The sequence below is a fragment of the Amblyraja radiata genome, chromosome 1, assembly GCF_010909765.2.
Source record: "Amblyraja radiata isolate CabotCenter1 chromosome 1, sAmbRad1.1.pri, whole genome shotgun sequence".
Classification (NCBI taxonomy): domain Eukaryota; kingdom Metazoa; phylum Chordata; class Chondrichthyes; order Rajiformes; family Rajidae; genus Amblyraja; species Amblyraja radiata.
This window is the reverse complement of record NC_045956.1, coordinates 17,535,867-17,559,200: the sequence shown is the minus strand read 5'-3', so window position 1 is coordinate 17,559,200 and position 23,334 is coordinate 17,535,867. Positions and strand designations below refer to the sequence as shown.

The following is a 23,334-nucleotide window of genomic DNA, read 5'->3' as shown; positions in this document are numbered from 1 at the left end:
GGGGGTCGTGCGGAGGTCGAGTGATTACGTACGAGTTGACGTGAAGTTCGAGCGAAGTCCGGGGGAAGTTCGCGCTAGGCGTACGCCGTCAAGACGCTGCGTACGGCGTCGAGACGCTGCGCACGCCCGCCAAGGTGGAGCGTGCGGCCTCAATGCGGCTGCGGCCCGGCAGGCCGTTGCCGCGCGGAATCTTTGGACAGTGGCAGTTTTTTGGAGCCCCGCGCGATGTCGGGACCAGCTCCGCACAACTCCATACGGCTCCGGCGAACGAAGTGGGACCGGCCCCACGAGGCCGTACGGCTCAAGCGACCATGTTAGGTCGTGCTTGCCGCATGCAGTCGCATGCTGGTGGGACCGGCCCTTTAAGCATCTGGTCTGACCTACGTGCAAGTCGACAGCGATAAGATTGTTAACTGCCCTCCGAAATAACCAAACACCCATTCAGTTGTGTCAAACCATGTTGGAAAAGGGTGAAAAATAGACACAAATGCTGGAATAACTCAGCAGGTCAGGCAGCGTCCCTGGAGAACATGGTCTCTGATTAGTCTTAAGCAGGGACCCAACCTGAAACATCACCTATCTACATCCTTCAGAGATGCTGCCAAACACGCTGAGTTATTCCAGCACTTTGTGTCTTTTTTGAAAACCAGCATCTGCATTTGCTTATTTCTATAGGAAAATTATTAAATGCGACAGAGCAAGTATTGACCTAGCCTTGGAATTCAAACACAGAAAAGTTGCTCAGAGCTCTGTCAATGTTGCTATGTATTCCTTATAAATCTCTGGGGACTGAGTTGATAATGGGAAAGCAGTCTTTCAAACGAATTGAGTAACAAACAAATGGTGTCATACCAAATCGTATATTACAGAGAACGAACCAGAATCCCTAGATACATGGTCCCACTGGCTGGACAGACCCACCAAAGGATGGCACTGCCGTAAAGCTGCTGCCGTACAGTGCCAGGGACCTGGGTTCAATCCTGACTTATGGCCCTGTCCCATGGTACGAGTTCATTCCAAGAGTTCTCCAGAGTTTAAAAAAAATCAAACGTGGTAAGCACGGAGAATGAACATAGCGGGTACGTCGGAGCTCGGGGACATCTCTTAGGGGCTCGTAATGCTAACGGCAGGTACTAGGGAAGACACGCTAATGGCAGGTAAGCTCGGGAAGACTCGTGAAGATTTTTCAACATGTTGAAAAATGTCCACGAGAGCCCCGAGTACCGACAAGCGGCCATTATCGTAAATCTCCGAGTTCGAATCAGGGCAAACTCGGGAGAACTCTTGGAATGAACTCTTACCATGGGACAGGGCCAAAAGGGTGCTGTCTGTGCGAAGTTTCTCCATCCTCCCTGTGACAGTGTGGGTTTTCTCCGGGTGCTTCGGTTTCCTCCCACATTCCAAACATGTACAAGTTTGTAGGTGAATTGGCTTCTGTGTGTAGGATCGGAAAGTGGGATAACATAGGACTAGTGTACGGGTGTTTGATGGTCAGCATGGACCCTGTGGGCCAAAGGGCCTGTTTCCACTCCAAACTCTAAACTCTAAAAGTGGCAGCACACTTGTGCAGAGGTGGAAGTCAAGATTGACTCCAGATCCCATAAAGTCTCACAACTTCAGGTAAAATTTGGGCAAGGAAACTTCTTCCTAACGAACAACTACCAATCCCTGTCAGCTGATGCAACAGCGCTGATCCGTGAACAGCAGCTCACTGAAGAATCATTGAAAGCAGCATAGAACAACCATGAAAATCCAAAATACTTCAGTTGCTGAACATCTGAAGTAAAAACGGAAAACAATTAGAAACATCTATTTAGATCAGGCTGTGGCAACAGAAACATCAATACCATTTCAGGCAAGGAACATTAATCTGAACTAGGGAAAGAGAAAGAGAGAAAGAGAAAAGTTAGATTTAAGTTGTAGAAATGGTGACTGAGGAATGGACAGGACAAAGGCCACATCTCTGATAGGATGAGACGGGGATTGTTATTCTAATAATCCACTGAGACCCTGTATTTGACAGATAACTGAGAGCAGTTGGAGAGAGAGAGAGAGAGAGAGAGAGAGAGAGAGAACACAAGTTACAGTCCATGCTAATGCAGCACTGTAGAAAATGCCCAGCAGATCAACCATACTAGTGGAGAGAGAGAAACTGAGTCAATATTACATTTGGACAATGTACAACACAACTGATCATGGAAAAATCAATATTTATTTTATGTTTCAGCTCCAACAAAAGAAAATGTAACCACCTTGCCTTTGGTATTTAATGACATTTTAATTGCCATGTACTTCTCTACCATGTGCTTTTCCTTTGGGTGGGGGGGGGGGGGGGGGGAAGTTGGGGTTGATTGTCATAATTAACCTAAAACTCAGCTGAACTAGACACATGAATACTATGTCTACAAGCGCAGGCCAGAGTCCAGGTATCTATCCGTTGACAAGCGACTCATCTCCAAGTGTTTGCAAAAAGAACAATTAAAACAAAGATCAATTGTGTGGCATGGTGCCGCAGCGGTGGAGTTTCTGCCTTGCAGCGCTTGCAGTGCCAGAGACCCGGGTTCCATCCTGGCAACGGGTGCTGTCTGTACGGAATTTATGTTCACCCCGTGACAGGGTGGGTTTTCTCCGAGATCTTCAGTGCCCTTCCACAATCCAAAGACGCACAGGTTTGTAGGTTAATTGGCCTTGGTATATGTACAAACTGTCCCTAGTGTGTGTAGGATAGTGTCCATGTGCAGGGATCACTGGTCGGTGCAGACTCGGTGGGCCGAAGGGCCTGTTTCCATGCTGTATCTCTAAACTAAAACTAAACTAAGAACGATGAGAACATTTTGTCAACTGAAGCTAAGTTTGCATTCATTTTGCTTACTTTGGCTTGGAAATGTACATATAAGGAACTAGTATAAACAGAGTACAGACTGTACCTTATGACGAAAACGAACTAACGGCACAAAGTGTTTCGGACCAAATCCTTCTTTAGTCGGCCCCCCGTCAGTGCTCAAGAAGATAACACAAAGTAATAAAAATGTCGTCCACCAGTCCGGCATCATTGTTAGTCTTTGCCTGAAAGCACAAAAAAGGAATAGATATGTAGATTTAATCACTTATCAGATGCTTGACTAACAAAATTAGACATGAAGTTACTGAATTAATAGGTAACAATAAAATTACCATAGGCTTTGGGAAACAATGATCAATAACCACTCCATTTTTATTTTCATACCAATTGCTGGTTGGTATTTTGGCTCAGCCCTTTAATTTGTGACTACTTTCTTCAAAACACTTTCTGCATCCATTGGTGAAAATTATTGTCATTGCAATAATGTTTGTTTTGGTGATTATAAACCAGAATGCAGGCCCCAGTGGGACATGCGATTGTTGATTAAAATTCCCCAAAAGCGACTTGTCTCTTGTGCTCAGTGGCCACCAAGCTCACTTCTACTTTGGCCAGGACTCCTGGCACAAACATCCTCAAGGAAGTTGGCTCCTGTGTGACTGGTAAAGCCCTGAGCAATGTCAGGGCTCCCCCACTGTCAACCACACAGAAATGTTTTGACAGCCAGCGAAGCCAAGCTGAACCAGCTGTCAAGCTGCAACAAACAGGACTATTTATTTTTTGTCTCCGGCATTCACAAATATTCAAAAGCTACTGAAGAATGAGTCGATTGTATTAAAAATAGTTAATACACATTTTAAAAATGTACAACACTTGAGAACACGAGAAGGCACTGATTAAATACAATTAAATAATGTATATTATCTTAAACATATTTTTTTTAAATTATATTTTTGGGCCATCTAGCCATAGATGCTGCCTGTTCCGCTGAGTTAATGCCCCTGTCCCACTTAGGAAACCTGAACGGAAACGTCTGGAGACTTTGCGCGCCACCCAAGGTTTCCGTGCAGTTCCCGGAGGTTTTTGTCAGTCTCCCTACCTGCTTCCACTACCTGCAACCTCCGGCAACCACCTGCAATCTCCGGGAACCGCACTGAAACCTTGGGTGGGGCACAAAGTCTCCAGAGGTTTCCGTTCAGGTTTCCTAAGTGGGACAGGGTCATAACTCCAGAATTTTGTGTCTATCTTCATTTCTCCACACAGACTTGGTTGTCCATTGAAATGAATGGAGACACTTCAGCTGCGTTGGACCTAACTTTCTATAGACTAGATTGCCATTTAATCCTCACCTAAAACTGCCTTCATGGCACGCCACCTGCTTGAACCACTTCTGATGAAGGTGCAAAGGGGGGGGGGGGGGAGGGGGGCTGCCTGTTGCGCTAGTATGGGTGTTGCGGGCCGAAGGTACTGGTTTCCAGAGGGCTAGTATAGACATTGTGGGCCGTATGGATGCTTGGGCAGGCATCCAACTGTTGCAACGATTTTAAAAGCCAAGCCAAGGCAAACAATTGGGCTGCAGCCACCCGACAACCAAAATTCATTTTGTGAACACAAACCTGTTCAAAAAGGCGAGGCAAACAATTGGGCTGCAGCCACCCGACAACCAAAATTCATTTTGTGAACACAAACTTGTTAAAAAAGGCGAGGCAAACAATTGGGCTGCAGCCACCCGACAACTGAAATTCATTTTGTGAACACAAACTTTTTAAAAAGGGCTGCAGCCACTTTACAGCCGCATCGAGGGGACTCACCGTGGAGTAGACGTGCGTTCAGTGTTATTCGCAGCTCAGAGTGCCGTGACCCTCTCGCTTCCTGGGTCTGGCAGAAACTGAGTGAGGCACGACACTTCCTGGATTTATAGTCCCTCCCCCTGCCGCCAGCAGGGGCAGCAGAGAGAATGGGGAATTTTGTAAAAACATTAATATACCTCTCATTTTTCATTGACGGAAAAAAGTCTCCACACTCATATGGCGGAGGGGGGCTCTGAGCGAGGTGGCCAAAAATGACGGCCGTAGGTGGCGGCGTTCTCTCGGAAATCGCAGCACAGTGGGCCAAAAGCGGTCAAGATCAGACTTTTAGTAATATAGAGATATATCCAGTCTGAAGAAGGGTCTCGACCTGAAACGTCACCCATTCCTTCTCTTCAGAGATGCTGCCTGTCCCGCTGAGTTACTCCAGCATTTTGTGTCTAGCTTCGATTTAAACCAGCATCTGCCGTTCTTTCCTACACATTGTAAATGATATGGTTTGCATTGCTGTCGATGGTGCTGAGGTTCTTATCATAGTTAAAATTTCACTATGACTCGTGCCTTTCGGCGGTGGAAAGGCTTTAGCGTATCAGGAGGTGAATAAGTCACCACAGTATCCCCAGCATCATATCTTTTGAGGAATTAACCAAGATCGATGAGTTGCTCAAATCGTCTTTTAGAAGGCATTTGACAAAGTATAGGCTGGTCCAGATAGTTAAGGCACCATGGATCCAAGGCGAGTCTGCTATTTCAGATCCAAAATGACAAGAAACATAGAATGGTGGTGGAAGGATGCTGTTCTGATTGGAAGTCTGGGACCAGTGGTGCAGCACAGGGATCAATGACTAGACCTTTGTTTTACATAGTATGTATTAACAGCCTATAGGATATATGACTACTAGGTTTATGGATGACTCAAAGGTTAGTGGTGTGAGGAAGATAATCTAAAGCTACAGCAGGACATAGATCAGATAGAGATTTGGGTGAAACATTGGCAGATGGAATTTATTCTCAACAAATGCAAAGCAATATATCTTGAGAAGTCAAATTGGAGTTGAGATATACAGGAAATGTTGGGGCACTGAGAAAAATTGATGAACAGAGGGACCTTGAGATCAAGTTAATAGTTGCCTGAAAGTGGGTATAGGGTTGAGAAAAAGGCATATGGCATGCTTGCCTTCATTGATCAGGTCTTGCAGGTAAACATTGAAAGGTTAAGTTGCAACTTCATGAAACATTGGTTGCATTATTGTGTACACTTCTATTTGTCACATAATACGAAACATGAGATTGTGCTGGAGACTATGCAGAGGAAATTCACCAGTTGGCTGGATTGGCAGACTTTACTTACGGGGAGAGATTGAATTGGCAAGGCTTATTTTCCTTCGATCAAAGGAGCTTGAGAGGTAGGATAGTTTATAAATTTGATAGTCAGAATCATAGATTCTGCATTAGGCATAGATTGAAAGTCAGAATCTTTGTCCATGGTGGGGGTATCAAAAGCAAGATATCACAATTTTAAGTGTAGAAAGGAACTACAGATGCTAGTTCAAACCGAAGATAGACTCAAAGTGCTGGAGTAACTCAGCAGGACAGGCGGCATCTCTGGAGGGAAGGAATGGGTGACGTTTCGGGACAGGACCCTTCTTCAGACAGGAAAAGTCAACCATTCCTTCTCTCCAGAGATGCTGCCTGTCCAGCGTTTTGTGTCTATCACAATTTTAAGATGGGAACGAGGAAAATACAAAGGGAACCCGAGGGGGAAGTATTTTTTTAATATACAAAGAGTGATTAATATCTGAAACATGCTGCCAGAGGAGGTGGTAGAATCTGATGCAGTCATTATGTCTAAGGGCCATTAAGAGAGGTGTTTGAAGATGCCATGGAATGATACAGGCTTCATGCAGGCAATTGGCATTAGGGAGGATGGGTAAAAAGGATGACATGATCATGAACCTTTTCTTTTTAACCATCTTTTCACCCAGGCCCTTTTCTGTTCTATATGATTCTATGACTCTGTATCAGCTCATTCCTGTTCGCAGTCCATGTCATGCTGCACACAGGCATGGACTACTTATTTTCTGAGATGTTGTGGGTCGAAATGGATCAGTTGTGTGATCAGGAGTGAACATCCCCATTTCTGACCTTATGATCAAAGAAAGGTCACAGACGAACCAGCTGAACTCCAGTAGCAGGGCCTTGGGGCAAAGGTGAATATATCTAACAACCATCTTCCTTTGTGAAAGATACGACTGCAGCTTGTGAAGAACACACTCTTGATTTCCACTGACTTTACCAGGGCTATTTGATGCCTCACTCTTTTAAATACTGCCTTAATGTTCAGGGCATTGACATTCACCTCGCCTCTGGAATTCACATAATTTGCCCCGGTTTCGACACAAAGGCTATAGAAACATAGACATAGAAACATAGAAATTAGGTGCAGGAGTAGGCCATTCGGCCCTTCGAGCCTGCACCGCCATTCAATATGATCATGGCTGATCATCCAACTCAGTATCCCGTACCTGCCTTCTCTCCATACCCTCTGATCCCCTTAGCCACAAGGGCCACATCTAACTCCCTCTTAAATATAGCCAATGAACTGGCCTCGACTACCCTCTGTGGCAGGGAGTTCCAGAGATTCACCACTCTCTGTGTGAAAAAAGTTCTTCTCATCTCGGTTTTAAAGGATTTCCCCCTTATCCTTAAGCTGTGACCCCTTGTCCTGGACTTCCCCAACATCGGGAGCAATCTTCCTGCATCTAGCCTGTCCAACCCCTTAAGAATTTTGTAAGTTTCTATAAGATCCCCTCTCAATTTCCTAAATTGTAGAGAGTATAAACCAAGTCTATCCAGTCTTTCTTCATAAGACAGTCCTGACATCCCAGGAATCAGTCTGGTGAACCTTCTCTGCACTCCCTCTATGGCAATAATGTCCTTCCTCAGATTTGGAGACCAAAACTGTACGCAATACTCCAGGTGTGGTCTCACCAAGACCCTGTACAACTGCAGTAGAACCTCCCTGCTCCTATACTCAAATCCTTTTGCTATGAAAGCTAACATACCATTCGCTTTCTTCACTGCCTGCTGCACCTGCATGCCCACTTTCAATGACTGGTGTACCATGACACCCAGGTCTCGCTGCATCTCCCCTTTTCCTAGTCGGCCACCATTTAGATAATAGTCTGCTTTCCTGTTTTTGCCACCAAAATGGAGAACCTCACATTTATCCACATTATACTGCATCTGCCAAACATTTGCCCACTCACCCAGCCTATCCAAGTCACCTTGCAGTCTCCTAGCATCCTCCTCACAGCTAACACTGCCCCCCAGCTTAGTGTCATCCGCAAACTTGGAGATATTGCCTTCAATTCCCTCATCCAGATCATTAATATATATTGTAAATAGCTGGGGTCCCAGCACTGAGCCTTGCGGTACCCCACTAGTCACTGCCTGGCATTGTGAAAAGGACCCGTTTACTCCTACTCTTTGCTTCCTGTTTGCCAGCCAGTTCTCTATCCACATCAATACTGAACCCCCAATGCCGTGTGCTTTAAGTTTGTAAACTAATCTCTTATGTGGGACCTTGTTGAAAGCCTTCTGGAAGTCCAGATACACCACATCCACTGGTTCTCCCCTATCCACGCTACTAGTTACATCCTCGAAAAATTCTATAAGATTCGTCAGACATGATTTACCTTTTGTAAATCCATGCTGACTTTGTCCAATGATTTCACCACTTTCCAAATGTGCTGCTATCCCATCTTTAATAACTGACTCTAGCAGTTTCCCCACTACCGATGTTAGACTAACTGGTCTGTAATTCCCCGTTTTCTCTCTCCCTCCCTTCTTAAAAAGTGGGGTTACGTTTGGCCCGCCAATCCTCAGGAACTACTCCAGAATCTAAAGAGTTTTGAAAGATTATTACTAATGCATCCACTATTTCTGGAGCTACTTCCTTAAGTACTCTGGGATGCAGCCTATCTGGCCCTGGGGATTTATCGGCCTTTAATCCATTTAATTTACCCAACACCACTTCCCGGCTAACCTGGATTTCACTCAATTCCTCCAACTCCTTTGACCCGCGATCCCCTGCTATTTCCGGCAGATTATTTATGTCTTCCTTAGTGAAGACGGAACCAACGTAGTTATTCAATTGGTCCGCCATATCCTTGTTCCCCATGATCAACTCACCTGTTTCTGACTGCAAGGGACCTACATTTGTTTTAACTAATCTCTTTCTTTTCACAAATCTATAAAAACTTTTGCAGTCAGTTTTTATGTTCCCTGCCAGTTTTCTTTCATAATCTATTTTTCCTTTCCTAATTAAGCCCTTTGTCCTCCTCTGCTGGTCTCTGAATTTCTCCCAGTCCTCCGGTATGCTGCTTTTTCTGGCTAATTTGTGCGCATCATCCTTCGCTTTGATACTATCCCTGATTTCCCTTGTTATCCATGGATGCACTACCTTCCCTGATTTATTCTATGATGTAGTCTGGAGCTGAATGTTGCCGGTGAAATTCAGTTCATCAAAAGCGAGAACGTTTTTGGTATGTGTCTCATGATAACACTATCGATGCCATCTTCCGTCATTTTACTTAAGATTCAGAAGATATCAATTGTATAATAATTCATCATCTTGGATATAATATTTATTATAATTTTTACAATGCTATTTGGCTCAGTGAGTATGCCATTCATAGAGAAATTCCATCAATCCCATTCCCGAACTTTTTTCTCTGGAATCCACAGATCTATCGAATCCTCTTTACTGTCTGGTCAACATTTTGGGGCGATTTATAGTAGATAATTAATCTCCTAACCTAAAAATGTTGATAACAAAAGAGATATACCAAAAGACAACTTGAAGGAAACTGATGGGAAAACAGGGAGTAGATACAAATTATACCCAAACAGCACTACGGGTCAAGATTGAAACCAAATCGCTAGTTGTGCCACAGTAATAATTACTGCTGAACCACTGACCCATCCAGATTCACGAAGGCAGAGCATATTTGGGCATTTATTAAATATTGTTGGATGAATGTGTTTTCACGAGATTGGCATAGCTGGAGCTGAGACTACAACTTGTTCAGGAGTACTAGTACTGTAGGTTGCGGGTTCACTCAATTCTATATGTTCGCTGTGGTTTTTGGTGATTTGTGCCTGCATTGTCCTATGCTCACATTGTCCTGTGCTTTATCTTGGTCTGGATGGCATCCTGTTTTGGGGAATACCTGCTGCTGTTCCCAGCACCCTCTTGCACACAGCTCATTCAACTAGTGACTGGTCCCTTGGCCTGGCTTGCTGGTCCATAATGGTTCAGATTCCAATGGAATATGATCTCTTACAGCTGCTGTCTCACCCAGCTGAGCTAAAACCACAGATTGGGTTTCCTTGTCCATGTTTGATCTGTAGTTGTGAGGCAAGGGGGCGAGGAATCGACATTGAAGACCTCATTATTTCAATCCTATCTGTCTGCCTACCAGCCTGTCATCCCCTCCAGTGAGTATGTTCTTGCAACGAATGAGGAAAACTTAATGACCCTGAATAATTAAGGAAAAGTTCTCTCTTTTTAAACATTTGATCTTGTGCTGATTCATCCAGCTTAATTCTTGCTATATGGAACACCACGGATTTGATACAACTGAATGACCTGCTGGGCATATCAGATCAGAAGGCTGCTAAGAAGTAACCATATGGCTGAGGGTCTTAAGACACATATGGGTGAGGAGAACAGATTTCCCTCCCTGAAGGACATTAGTGATCCAGATTGTTTTTATGGCAATTCATTGGACTCCATGAGGCATTCAATGTCAGAATGCTGTCAAAACAAGAGCGACTAAAACAAACAACATGAAAGCAAACTCAATGCTAGCATTTATTTCAAGAGGGCTTGTATACAAAAACAGGGATGTAATGCTGAGGCTCTATAAGGCCCTGATGAGGCCATATTTGGAAAATTGTGAGCAAGCTTGGGTACCATATCTGAGGAAGGATGTGCTGGCTCTGGAGAGGGTCCAGAGGAGGTTTACAAGAATGATCCCGGGAATGAGTAGGTTAACCTATAATGAGCGTTTGACACTGGGTAATTGCTGGAGTTTAGTAAAATGAGGGTGTGCCTCATTGACAGATACAGAATAGTGAAAGCCTTAGACAGAGTGGATATGGAGTGAATGTTTTCACTGTGGGAGAGTCTAGGACTAGAGGTCATAACCTCAGATTTAAAGGGCATTCTTTTAGGAAGGCAATGAGGAGAAATCTCTTTCGTCAGAGGGTGGTGAATCTGTGGAATTCTTTGCCACAGAGGCTGCAGAGGCCAAATCAGTGGATATTTTTAAAGCACGAGATAGATATATTTTTGATTAGCACGGGTGTCAGAGATTATGCGGGGAAGGCAGTAGAATGAGGCGAGGAGGGAGAGATAGATCAGCCATGATTGAATGGCAGAGTAGACTTGATGGGCCGAATAGTCTAATTCTACTCCTTTTGATGAAATGGAGAGTTTGGAGAGCACCGGCATCAGGAAAAGGGAGGGGTTGGAAATGGTCGCAGAATGAAGGAAGGACTATGAACAGTTCGGAAGTCAGATCAATAATATTGCAAGGCTGATTGGGCTTTGGAGTAAAAATGTGTAGTGCTAATCCCAGGTCAATGCTACAGAAGTTACCTTGACAGCAGCCTAAAGGGCCTGTCCCTCATAGGCGTTTTTTTCAGCGACTGCCGGCAACTGTCATAGTCGCAGCAAGTTGCCGAAAAACCGTCGACTGGACCCCCCCTACGACAATGTCTACGACAATACCTACAACAACCTACCAACTAGTCGACATCCAGCTACGGCAAGCTACCGGCAACCCATTAGTACGTCCACCTACGACCACACCTACGACAACCTACGTCCACCCGCGACGAGCTACGACAAGGTAAGATAATTCAGTCGCCGGTACCTGTCGCCGGTTGACGTAGGTAGTCGACAATGGAATTCACCGAAGTCAGCACCCAGCGACAACCTGCATCATCCTGGCATCAACCTACGACAGCACCTACATCAGGAGAAGTCAAGCTACGCTCGTTGGCGTCAAAGCCACCTGTCGCCGACTGTCGCCGAAAATTTAAAAACATTTTAAAACATTTTTAAACAAAATTCAGTGGCAACCAGAAAAACGCTACAATTCTTTGGGCGACTGAGGAGACTACACATGACCACACAGGCGACACCCCGGCGACCATGTGGCGACAGCCCAGTCGCCTAAAACATCGCCTAAGTGGGACAGGGACATAAGACAAGCTTATTTTAGCTTATGTATTGCTCTGTCGTTCTGTATTGCTCCCTATGTATTGCTTCGAACTGGGCGGTAAATAAGATTTTTTTTTAAATCATCCTGGGTGTATCTATAATGGAAACTGTGTTAGGGTAACATAGATATTTCATAACCAGAAGTGACCATTCAATTGTAGATACAATGAACATAGAAACATAGACATAGAAACATAGAAATTAGGTGCAGGAGTAGGCCATTCGGCCCTTCGAGCCTGCACCGCCATTCAATATGATCATGGCTGATCATCCAACTCAGTATCCCGTACCTGCCTTCTCTCCATACCCTCTGATCCCCTTAGCCACAAGGGCCACATCTAACTCCCTCTTAAATATAGCCAATGAACTGGCCTCGACTACCCTCTGTGGCAGGGAGTTCCAGAGATTCACCACTCTCTGTGTGAAAAAAGTTCTTCTCATCTCGGTTTTAAAGGATTTCCCCCTTATCCTTAAGCTGTGACCCCTTGTCCTGGACTTCCCCAACATCGGGAGCAATCTTCCTGCATCTAGCCTGTCCAACCCCTTAAGAATTTTGTAAGTTTCTATAAGATCCCCTCTCAATCTCCTAAATTCTAGAGAGTATAAACCAAGAGTCTATCCAGTCTTTCTTCATAAGACAGTCCTGACATCCCAGGAATCAGTCTGGTGAACCTTCTCTGCACTCCCTCTATGGCAATAATGTCCTTCCTCAGATTTGGAGACCAAAACTGTACGCAATACTCCAGGTGTGGTCTCACCAAGACCCTGTACAACTGCAGTAGAACCTCCCTGCTCCTATACTCAAATCCTTTTGCTATGAAAGCTAACATACCATTCGCTTTCTTCACTGCCTGCTGCACCTGCATGCCCACTTTCAATGACTGGTGTACCATGACACCCAGGTCTCGCTGCATCTCCCCTTTTCCTAGTCGGCCACCATTTAGATAATAGTCTGCTTTCCTGTTTTTGCCACCAAAATGGATAACCTCACATTTATCCACATTATACTGCATCTGCCAAACATTTGCCCACTCACCCAGCCTATCCAAGTCACCTTGCAGTCTCCTAGCATCCTCCTCACAGCTAACACTGCCCCCCAGCTTAGTGTCATCCGCAAACTTGGAGATATTGCCTTCAATTCCCTCATCCAGATCATTAATATATATTGTAAATAGCTGGGGTCCCAGCACTGAGCCTTGCGGTACCCCACTAGTCACTGCCTGCCATTGTGAAAAGGACCCGTTTACTCCTACTCTTTGCTTCCTGTTTGCCAGCCAGTTCTCTATCCACATCAATACTGAACCCCCAATGCCGTGTGCTTTAAGTTTGTAAACTAATCTCTTATGTGGGACCTTGTCGAAAGCCTTCTGGAAGTCCAGATACACCACATCCACTGGTTCTCCCCTATCCACGCTACTAGTTACATCCTCGAAAAATTCTATAAGATTCGTCAGACATGATTTACCTTTTGTAAATCCATGCTGACTTTGTCCAATGATTTCACCACTTTCCAAATGTGCTGCTATCCCATCTTTAATAACTGACTCTAGCAGTTTCCCCACTAACGATGTTAGACTAACTGGTCTGTAATTCCCCGTTTTCTCTCTCCCTCCCTTCTTAAAAAGTGGGGTTACGTTTGCTACCCGCCAATCCTCAGGAACTACTCCAGAATCTAAAGAGTTTTGAAAGATTATTACTAATGCATCCACTATTTCTGGAGCTACTTCCTTAAGTACTCTGGGATGCAGCCTATCTGGCCCTGAGGATTTATCGGCCTTTAATCCATTTAATTTACCCAACACCACTTCCCGGCTAACCTGGATTTCACTCACCCCTTCCCACCCAAATCACCCCCTCTTCAGATACTTCCCCTGCAGCTGGAAGAGATGTAATTCCTGTCCCTATACCTCCTCTCTCCCATCCATCCAATGACCCCCAGCAGCCCTTCCAGATGAGACAGGGCTCACATGAAGCATTTTTAACCTCATTCACTGCTCCTGATGTGGCCTACAGGGACTAGATTACCCTTTTGACGAACACATGCACCCGCTCTGCCAAGCCTTGCTGGATCTCCCAGTTGCTAACCATTTTAACACCCTATTCCTATACCAAATTTTCAGTCCTGGGCCTCCTCCAATGCTAAAGTGGGGCCACACACAAACTGGAGGAACAGCACCTCATATTCCACTTGGGTAGCTTGCAACCAAACAGTATGACCATTGAGTTCCCCAATTTTAGGAAACAAACTTACAAAAATTCCCCCTCCCCACACACACATTTCCCCCCTCTCTTCCCTATGCCCCATCTGGATGCGTACCCATTTCTCCATTTCCCCTTCACCCCTGCCCATCTCCATCCATCTATATTCCATCCTCTGGCTTCTCATTTCATGCCTTTTCTTTCCTTATCTCACTTCAATTTGTCTTTTCATATCGGGCCTTTGTCCAAAGATTGCCAGAGCCCCCTCACCTGCATCTAAGTATCTCTTGCCAAGAATTGTCCTGCCCGCACTCTCCTACAGCTTTCTATGTCCTATTACAATCAGTTTGAAAAAGGCCTCATAGCAGAAGCGTCCACGTCATGGGGCTGGAAACTGGAAGTATCCGGAGCTAATTCTGCTACCACCATCATTTATTGCAACAAGTGATGGCTCCCACTGATTGTCGCCGGACGCCTGTGTCCTTTTCAGGACAGACGATGACAGCGATGTCAACATTTGAAACATGGAAGATGGACACGAAAGAAGATGTTTGAAAAAGGATCCAAGGCTATACCCAAAACATAGCCTATACCATGTTCTCCAGAGATGCTGACCCATTGAGTTACTCCAGCAGTTTGTGCCTTTTTTAAAAAAAAATCCATTCAAGTTTCTTGATTTGACTAAGAAATAGTTATAAACACGATTTCATCGGGAGTAAAGTAGTTCTCAATTGCATAGCAGTGGAAAACTAAAGTGCAACACAATTGAATTTGTCGGCATTTTTTAATACTGACTCTTGCACCATGAATATCTAGTCAAGTGAAATAACAAGCCATTATTCCCCATTCCTCCACCACAACATAAAACATGATCAGTTATTTTACCTCAATGTTTTTTTTGTATTGTTGAAATGACAGTAAACCAAGAATTTATTATTTTATCCTGCCGGAGTGGCATTACATAGAAACATATAGTATTGTTTTAGCTAGCAATGAAGAAAATACCTTTCAGTTTTTATATTCCACAGGGCAAGTGCTTCACAAAATGCTGACAAGGAGTTTTTTTAGCTGCAAGAATATGTATAATCATCTCTCGTCACAAATGAACGTAAACATTACCTGTCACAGATTATTGAAACCTCAAGTTTTCAGACATTCTGTACACAAATAAAATAATCAGAGTGCAAAGGTAAAAGCTATTAGTGGAACTTGAGGCTGACATGTACCGTGATTTGAAGGCCTGCATTCTGCTGCTGTGAAACGAGTGGCTGCATAAGTAATGGTTGATTTTGTTGTGATCTTCCAGAATTCATCAGATCCAGAAGATCCCAGAGGATTGGAAAACCACAGAAGGGAGGAAGACAGAAAGCAGGATATTCATCTCCAGTCATCTACCAATGGCAACATGTTGGAATTCATTATTGAAGTACCATGGCCAAGACATTCAGAAAATGGTAATGCAATCAGGCGGAATTAAATAGGTTTTGTGAAAGGGAAATTATGTTTGAAAATGTATCAGAAGCCTTTGAGAGCCTAACAAGCATAATGGCAAAATAGAATCTAACAAATGAAATGCTTTTGGATTACCCAAGAACAATGGATAAGTTACCATGTAAAATATCACAAAAGTCAAGAGCATTTTATTGTCATATTTGCTGGAAAAAAACAATGAAATTCTTACTTGCAGCAGCACAACTGGTTTGTATGCACAGTACTCAATAGATCCCATAATAAACAAACAGAAAAAAAAATGTTCAATTCTACACCAGGCACAAGCTCACAGCATGGGCTGACGATCGGTTACCCAACAGAAATCAGAACATAATGGCATCTTCAGTGAAAACAAATGCTTTGGCTCACCTTGTCCATGCAGACCATGTTGGAATACTGGGCTAGTCACATTTGCCTGCATTTGGTCCATACTCCTCTAAACCTGTCCTATCCATATATCTGTCCAAATGTCTCTTAAAATCGTAATTGTATCCACTTCTCCAGCTTCCTCTGGCAGCTCATTCCAGTTACAGATTACACTTTGAGTGGCAAAAGTTGCCCTTACGTCCCCTCTTAAATCTTTCCCATCTCATCTCGCTTTAAATTCTTCTACTCCAGAGAAAAGACTGAGCATTCATTTTATCCATGCCATTCATGTTCTTGTATACTTTAATAAGGTCACTCCCGAGCCTCCTACTCTCAGAAGAAAAAAGTACCAGCCATATCCGACCTTTCCCGAAAACTCAAGCTTGTAAGTCCAGGTAATATACTGGCGAATCTCTTCTGCACCCTTTCCAATTTAATGGCATCCTCCAATAGCTGAGCGACTAGGACTACAGACTATATTCCAAGTGTGGTCTCACAAACGACTCATGTTGTACATGAGCTACATCATCATGTACCAACCTTTGTACTTATTACTCTTTCCAATGAAGGCAAACATGCCAAACACCTTGACCACCACACTGCCAAAGAAGCATAAAAACAGAAAAATAGGTGCAGCCCTTCGAGCCAGCAATGCCATTCAATATGATCGTGGCCGATCATCTAAAATCAGTACCCCGTTCCTGCTTTTTCCTCCATATCCCTCGATTCCTTTAGCCCAAAGAGCTAAATCTAACTCCTCTTGAAAACATCCAGTGAATTGGCCTCTACTGCCTTCTGTGGCAGAAAATTCCCCAGATTCCCAACTCTGGGTGAAAACATTTTTACTCATTCTAAATGCTTACCCGTTATTCTTAAACTGTGACCCCTGGTTCTGGACTCCCCCAACATCAGGAACATTTTTTCTGCATCTAGCCTGTCCAATTATTTAAGAATTTCATAAAAGATCCCCTCTAAATTCTTCTAGTTTAGAATCCTTCTAAAGTCAAATGAGTACAAGCCCAGTTGCCCATTCTTTCATCATATGTCAGTCTCGCCATCCCGGGAATTAACCTGGTGAACCTACACTGCACTCGTACAATAGCAATAATGTCCTTGCTCAAATTAAGAGACCAAAATTGCACGCAATACTCCAGGTGCAGTCTCACCAGGGCCCTGTACAACTGCAATAGGACCTCCTTGCTTTAAACTCAAATCCTCTCGCAATGAAGGCCAACATGGTCCACCTGACACACGATGGTGAACCATACACAAATATACAGATCTCTGTTCTGCAACACTCCCATCCGCTCTACCATTTCCTCTCTAGTAAGTAAGTAATTTTTATTTATATAGCACTTTTAAATCATATTGAAGCCAAAGTACTTTACAGAGAAAAAAATTAGATTACCATACATCCATATAAAATAAAAAATAAAAAATGACACAATACACTATAGGATTAAACATGAACGTCCCCCCAACAGCAGAATCAACAATTTCCACTGTGAGGGAAGGCACCAAAAAGTCCAGTCGTCCTCCTCCTCCTCCTAGTCCACCCGAGATCGGGGCCTATTTGAGGCCTCCGCAGCCAGTCGCCGCAATGGCGGCCCGATGTTATAGGTCCACCTGCTGGGAAGATGGAACACCGGCGTCGGGATGTGTCAGCATTGGCGTCTACACCCGGTCCTGGTTTAACATAGCAAAGTACAACACCTCAAATGTATCAGAGTTAAATTCCATGTCATTCCTTGACCGCCTTTTCCAACCGATCTAGATCTTATTGTAAACTCAGATATTCTTCCTCAAATTTCAGGTCATGACGCTTCTTCAGGCTGATGGATAACCCAAAAGGTAATCTGTCCTTTGTCCTTCACAGATGCTGCTTGACCCACTGAGATCCTCCAGCAGTTGGGTTTTTTTGCTAAATATCCCAGCAGCCCCGGCCTTTTGTGCCTTCATTTTAACATGATGTGGGTGGCACGGTGGCGGAGCGGTAGAGTTGTTGCCCGACAGCACTTATCGCACCAGAGACCTGGGTTCGATCCCAACTACGGGTGCTGTCACTATGGAGTTTGTACGTTCTCCCCGTGACCGCATGGGTTTTCTCCGAGATACTCGGTTTCCTCCCACACTCCAAAGACATACAGGTTTGTAGGTTAATTGGCTTGATGTAAATGTAAATTGTCCCCAAGGTGTATTAGGATAGTATTAGTGGGCTGGTATTGCTGGTCAGTGCGGACTCAGTGGGTCAAAGTTAAGTTAAGTCAAGTCACTTTTATTTCTATAGCACATTTAAAAAACAAATCTCGTTGGCCAAAGTGCTTTACATTGGTGGAGGTATTAACTTTATACAAGATTGGTTCATAGATTAAGTACATACATAAATACATACATATAGCCCTCACTCAGAGGACGTCAAGAAAGGCTTGAGAGTAAAGATGAGTTTTAAGTCTCGACTTAAAGGAGTCGATGGAGGGGGCAGTTCTGATGGGAAGGGGGATGCAGTTCCACAGTCTAGGAGCTGCAACTGCAAAGACGCGGTCGCCCCTGAGCTTATGCCTAGACCGCGGGATATTGAACAACCCCAAGTCGGCTGATCTGGGGGACCTGGAGGTGGTGTGGTGGGTAAGCAGATTTTCATGTAGGTGGGGGCAAACCCGTTAAGGGCTCCGTAGACCTAAAGGAGGATCTAGAAATTTATTCGGAACTGCACAGGGAGCCAGTGGAGAGAGGCCAGGATCAGGGTGATGTGGTCCCTTTTTCGGGTGCCCGTCAGGAGTCCCGCTGCGGCGTTTTGGACCAGTTGCCGGCGGGACAGGGAAGATTGGCTGATGCCAGTGTAGAGGGAGTTGCAGTAATCTAGGCCAGAGGAGATAAATGTGTGGATGATCTTTTCGAGGTCATCAAACTGGAGGAATTGTTTTATGTTAGCTATCGTCCGTAGCTGGAAGCTAGCTTTTACCACGGCATTGACTTGTTTGTCAAATATCACGTCGAGGTTTTTGACGTGAGGTTTGAGTAGTGGGGTAAGACTTCCAAGGCTGCCTGCTATCATTTTGATTGAGTCCGAAGGGCCTGTTTCTGCACTGTATCTCTAAATTAATGTAGACTAAACATAAAACAGTTGGGTTATTTGCGGATTGGCAATTTACAAGTAGTAGGTCCCCAAAGATCAGTGAAGAGGCCGCGTATTAATGACTTAAATTAAGGGACCAAATTTGTTGTAAGGAAACTGTTAAGAGGACACAGATATATTGATAGATTAAGCAAATGAATAAAGATAATGAGGGGAATCTTGAAATTATCTACTTTGCTCAAATGAAAATGAAAGTAGGATGTTATTTAAGTGAAGCGAAACTGCAAAACGGCTCAGAAGAATCATATTATTATTTTATAATAAAAATCCATCTTATTATATACAAAAGTTAATCTGCAAGTACAGCAAGTACAAAAGAAGGAAAGTCTTGCTACAACTGTTGATGAGAGCACATCTTTAGTGCTACATAACATTTTGGTCTACCTACTTCACGCAGATGTATTTCAGGGCTGCCAACTCTCACGCATTGAGCGTGAGAGTCACGGATTTCATGAAATTCTCACGCTGATGACAGAAGTTCTCATGCTCAAAACAAATGTTTTAAACTATATAAATAAATAAACTCACACTCCTCCACACTCACCAATGAGGATAGTTTTCTGTCATTGGGTTTCCCGTAAAGAACGAGCAACTTGATTGGCTTAAGCCCATCACGCAGTATTTAAAATAGCAATGTAGACAAAAATGCTGGAGAAACTCAGCAGGTGAGGCAGCATCTATATCTGAGTTTGACCCTTCTTCAGACTAAAGCATTTCTCCAGCATTTTTGTCTACCGCTCCATAAATGCTGCCACACCCACATTCACATTCCCGTGCATATGGTGCGATAGGTGGTCCCAGCACCGACTCCCCCCCCCACCCCCCGAGGGACCGGTCACACCTCCCACCCTCACCTCCAGCGGCTCTGTGTCTTGCGGCCGCTCTGTCCACTTCCATGGAGTTTTATCCCTGGCCTGGAGCCAGGAGCGGACCAGGTGAGTGGGGGCATCGGTGCTGCCTCCGGAGCCACGGGGATGAATCTCGGGCTAAGGCTCCGCTCCGATGTCCAACCCCTGGGTCACTGACCCTCACCTCGTCCGGACCCCAACTGGACACAGAGCTGGCCTGGGCTGGCCCGCATACCCGGGGTGGGAGAGAGGGAAATGATCCCCAGACATCGGCAATACCCGGAGTGAGTCTCTGCTCACTCCGGGTATTGTCACCGCTTCACTGACACTTACACTCCCTAACACACACTGACACACACAAGTTTAAAGGGATATGGGCCAAATGCGGATAAATAGGACTAGTTTAGATGGGGCATCTTGATCTGCATGGACAAGTTGGGATGAAGGGCATGTTTCCATGCTATAAGACCCTGGCGTGTAGGATAGAACTGGTGTATGGTAGATTGCTGCTCGGTGTGGACTTGGTGGGCCGAAGGACCTGTTTTCATATATATATTTTGCATAAATATCTTAATTTCATTGAACCATATACGGTTGAATATGTGGCATTATTTTTGTCTTGTTTCTATAGTCAAAGGGTACGGTTGATTAATTTATTTGTGCAAAACAGTGATGGAAATCTGACTCTTGCCTTGTTTCTATGTATTTGTTTCTCTATATATATATGCAGAACAGCATGAATTATAATCTGATTTCCATGCATGAATATACTAAGGTCATTCATGTGCTGCCACTGTTGATCAGAGCCTGGCTCTACTGTGGAATGTAATTAGGAATGTAATTTGGCCTAACCTTATTCATACCTAATCCAATTTGAAGCATAAATGGTGCATTCAAGTGTTAGTTAAAAGACTTGCTACAGTATGCACCAGATTGCACAATTTCAAGCTGAAAAATGCAAAAGCTCCCTACCGTCAACTCTCACCCAATGTTGGCAGCCCTGTGTATTTGTTTTGGAGAAAGTTCAGAGAGGTTCACTAAATTGATTCTTTGAGTGAAAAATCACATGAAAAATGTGAAGAGGTTGGCACTAGAGTCCTTGTGGAATTTAGAGAAATAAGGGAGAAAGTTACTGAAACATACAAGGTTATGTTGGGGTATGATGAGGTCACAATCATAGAATCGCAGAAGCAGATTCTTCAGCCCACCACATCCATGCCAATCATCAATGCACCCATCCATACTAATCCCATCAGCACAAGGTCTTAAATGTTATGGTGTGAACAAACAAAATACATTAGAAGAGACCAAGGTTGATGAGGATCAGGCAAAAAAAAGATGAACTCAGTTTTGAATGGTTTCAAATTTATCAGCTTTCTCCAAATATTGGAATGCCTTACTGCCCATCACTTCATCCTATCCAACTGTCCTGATCTTTCCAAAGACCCAGGATTTGCAAGGATCAGTCCAATTGGACAGGAAGAAATGATGAACATCTAGGCATTCAATATTTGGAGAAAAATGTACAAGCTAGAGACATTAAAAAAAAAATACTTTACATATATAATACAACATTTCTTCAAAAGTCATTAGGCACTATGCACAAATAAATAAATGTTTTCATGAAGAATGAGGTTTTATGGTCTTTAGGTCTCACCCTTCATGGATGTTGCCAGCTCTCACATCCTCAGCAACTCTGCCTTACAATCTTATCTTACATGTGCAAGCAGGAGTGCAGAAATACACATTCCAAACAAATAAATATTCCAAGAAACTCATATTTCCACACTTTTGGCTCAGTTTTTTTACTTTTAGTTTGTTAATTTACTATTTGATATTTTGATTTTGCTTGTTGTATTACAAAAAGAAGCATTACTCGTATGGATCTCAACACTTCACGAAATGCAAGGCAAAGTTATTCAGCTCCCAATCAGACTTTGATTGATCTATTATTCCCCCTTTTCATTGAGTTTCACCACATTCCCATGGATCCTCATATGTTTATTTGTTGTAAGCCAGTGGCCTTTTTATCTCTTTTTTTCTTTAGAGTCTTAGAGTTACACAACAGCGAAAATGGCCTTTCTGCCCACCACATCGATGTTGACCATCTAGTGTCTATTTATACTAATCTCATTTACCAAAACTTGATCCCATTACACCTTGTTTATTCAAATGCTGGTCCAAATGCTTCATAAATGTTTTGAGAATATCTTAAGGGCCTGTCCCACTTGGGAGTCATTTGCGCGTCATTTTCACGACAGGCTAGTAGTGACTGACGAGCGACAGTGGCGCGAAAATCGTCTAGCAGTACGATAGTCGCGCACCAAATGCTCTTGAGGGCCCTGCTTCTTTTGGGAGCCATTTGTGATGTTGTTCATACTTAGTCCGATCTCCGTGGCAAGGATTTTCCCAGTGAAAATCAAAGGTACAATGGTGAAAATGTTTCAAAACTACGCGTGCTTTATACGTGGTGCGGCACTCAAATGACGCGTAAATGGCGCGCTGACGGCGTACGGGCAGCCATGGTTACGGACGTTGACACGCGGTGACGCATAATAAATTAGCATAGGCAATGTTCGTGCGTCACCGTGAGTAACCATGCATCATCACGCACTACACGTACGCCGTCAGTACCTCAGCGTGTGCAAGGTATACATCACACAGGTGGTGCGCGAGGATTTTGAGCCTCACAAAATCCTGGGGCGCCGCGTGTTACCGTGCGTCACTGCATATGCCACCACATGCCATGCAAGCGTCACGACGTACCAAATAATTTTTAGGATGTCACATAAATGACGCCCAAGTGGGACAGACCCAGCCGGTCTCCTCTCCATCCACAAATCCAACCTCCGCAGTTTTGGGGACAGAGCCTTCTCCAGGGCAGCTCCCAGGCTCTGGAACTCCCTCCCCCAACTGATCCGCAATTCCGTGTCCCTCACCATCTTCCAGTCCCTCCTCAAGACCCATCTCTTCACCTCTGCCTATCCTTAGCCCCACGTCCCCCTCCCTTTTCATCTGTGCTTGAATTGCCTCATATTGTGTTTTGAATTGAATTCTGTCTTTAATTTGTGTTCTAGTCATGTCTCTACTATTTATTTCATTCCGCTTACATGTTTTTCCTCTACTTGTTAAATTTTTGTAAGGTGTCCTTGAGACTCTTGAAAGGCGCCCATAAATAAAATGTATTATTATTATTATTAACTCTGTCACCATCTGGGTGAAAGCAATTCTTCCTTCAAACCCCTTTAAATCTCTTACATCTCACCTTAAACCTATGTTGGCTGGTCTTAAAACACCACTGCCATAGAGAAAGGTGGCTCGTTGTCTACCCTCGCTATACCTCTGATATTTGC

The 23,334-nt window shown here is 44.1% G+C and overlaps 1 protein-coding gene across 2 annotated transcripts in view; it reads right to left on the bottom strand.

Moving 5' to 3' along the window:
• fstl5 (follistatin like 5) overlaps nt 1-23,334 on the bottom strand; it is a 738,182-nt gene that overhangs the window by 691,389 nt on the left and 23,459 nt on the right. For both annotated transcript variants that reach the window (XM_033018303.1, XM_033018313.1), the window contains exon 2: nt 2,928-3,066. In XM_033018303.1, the coding sequence (XP_032874194.1) occupies nt 2,928-3,053 (126 nt within the window). In that variant the 5' untranslated portion in view covers nt 3,054-3,066. The remainder of the gene's footprint in view (nt 1-2,927; nt 3,067-23,334) is intronic.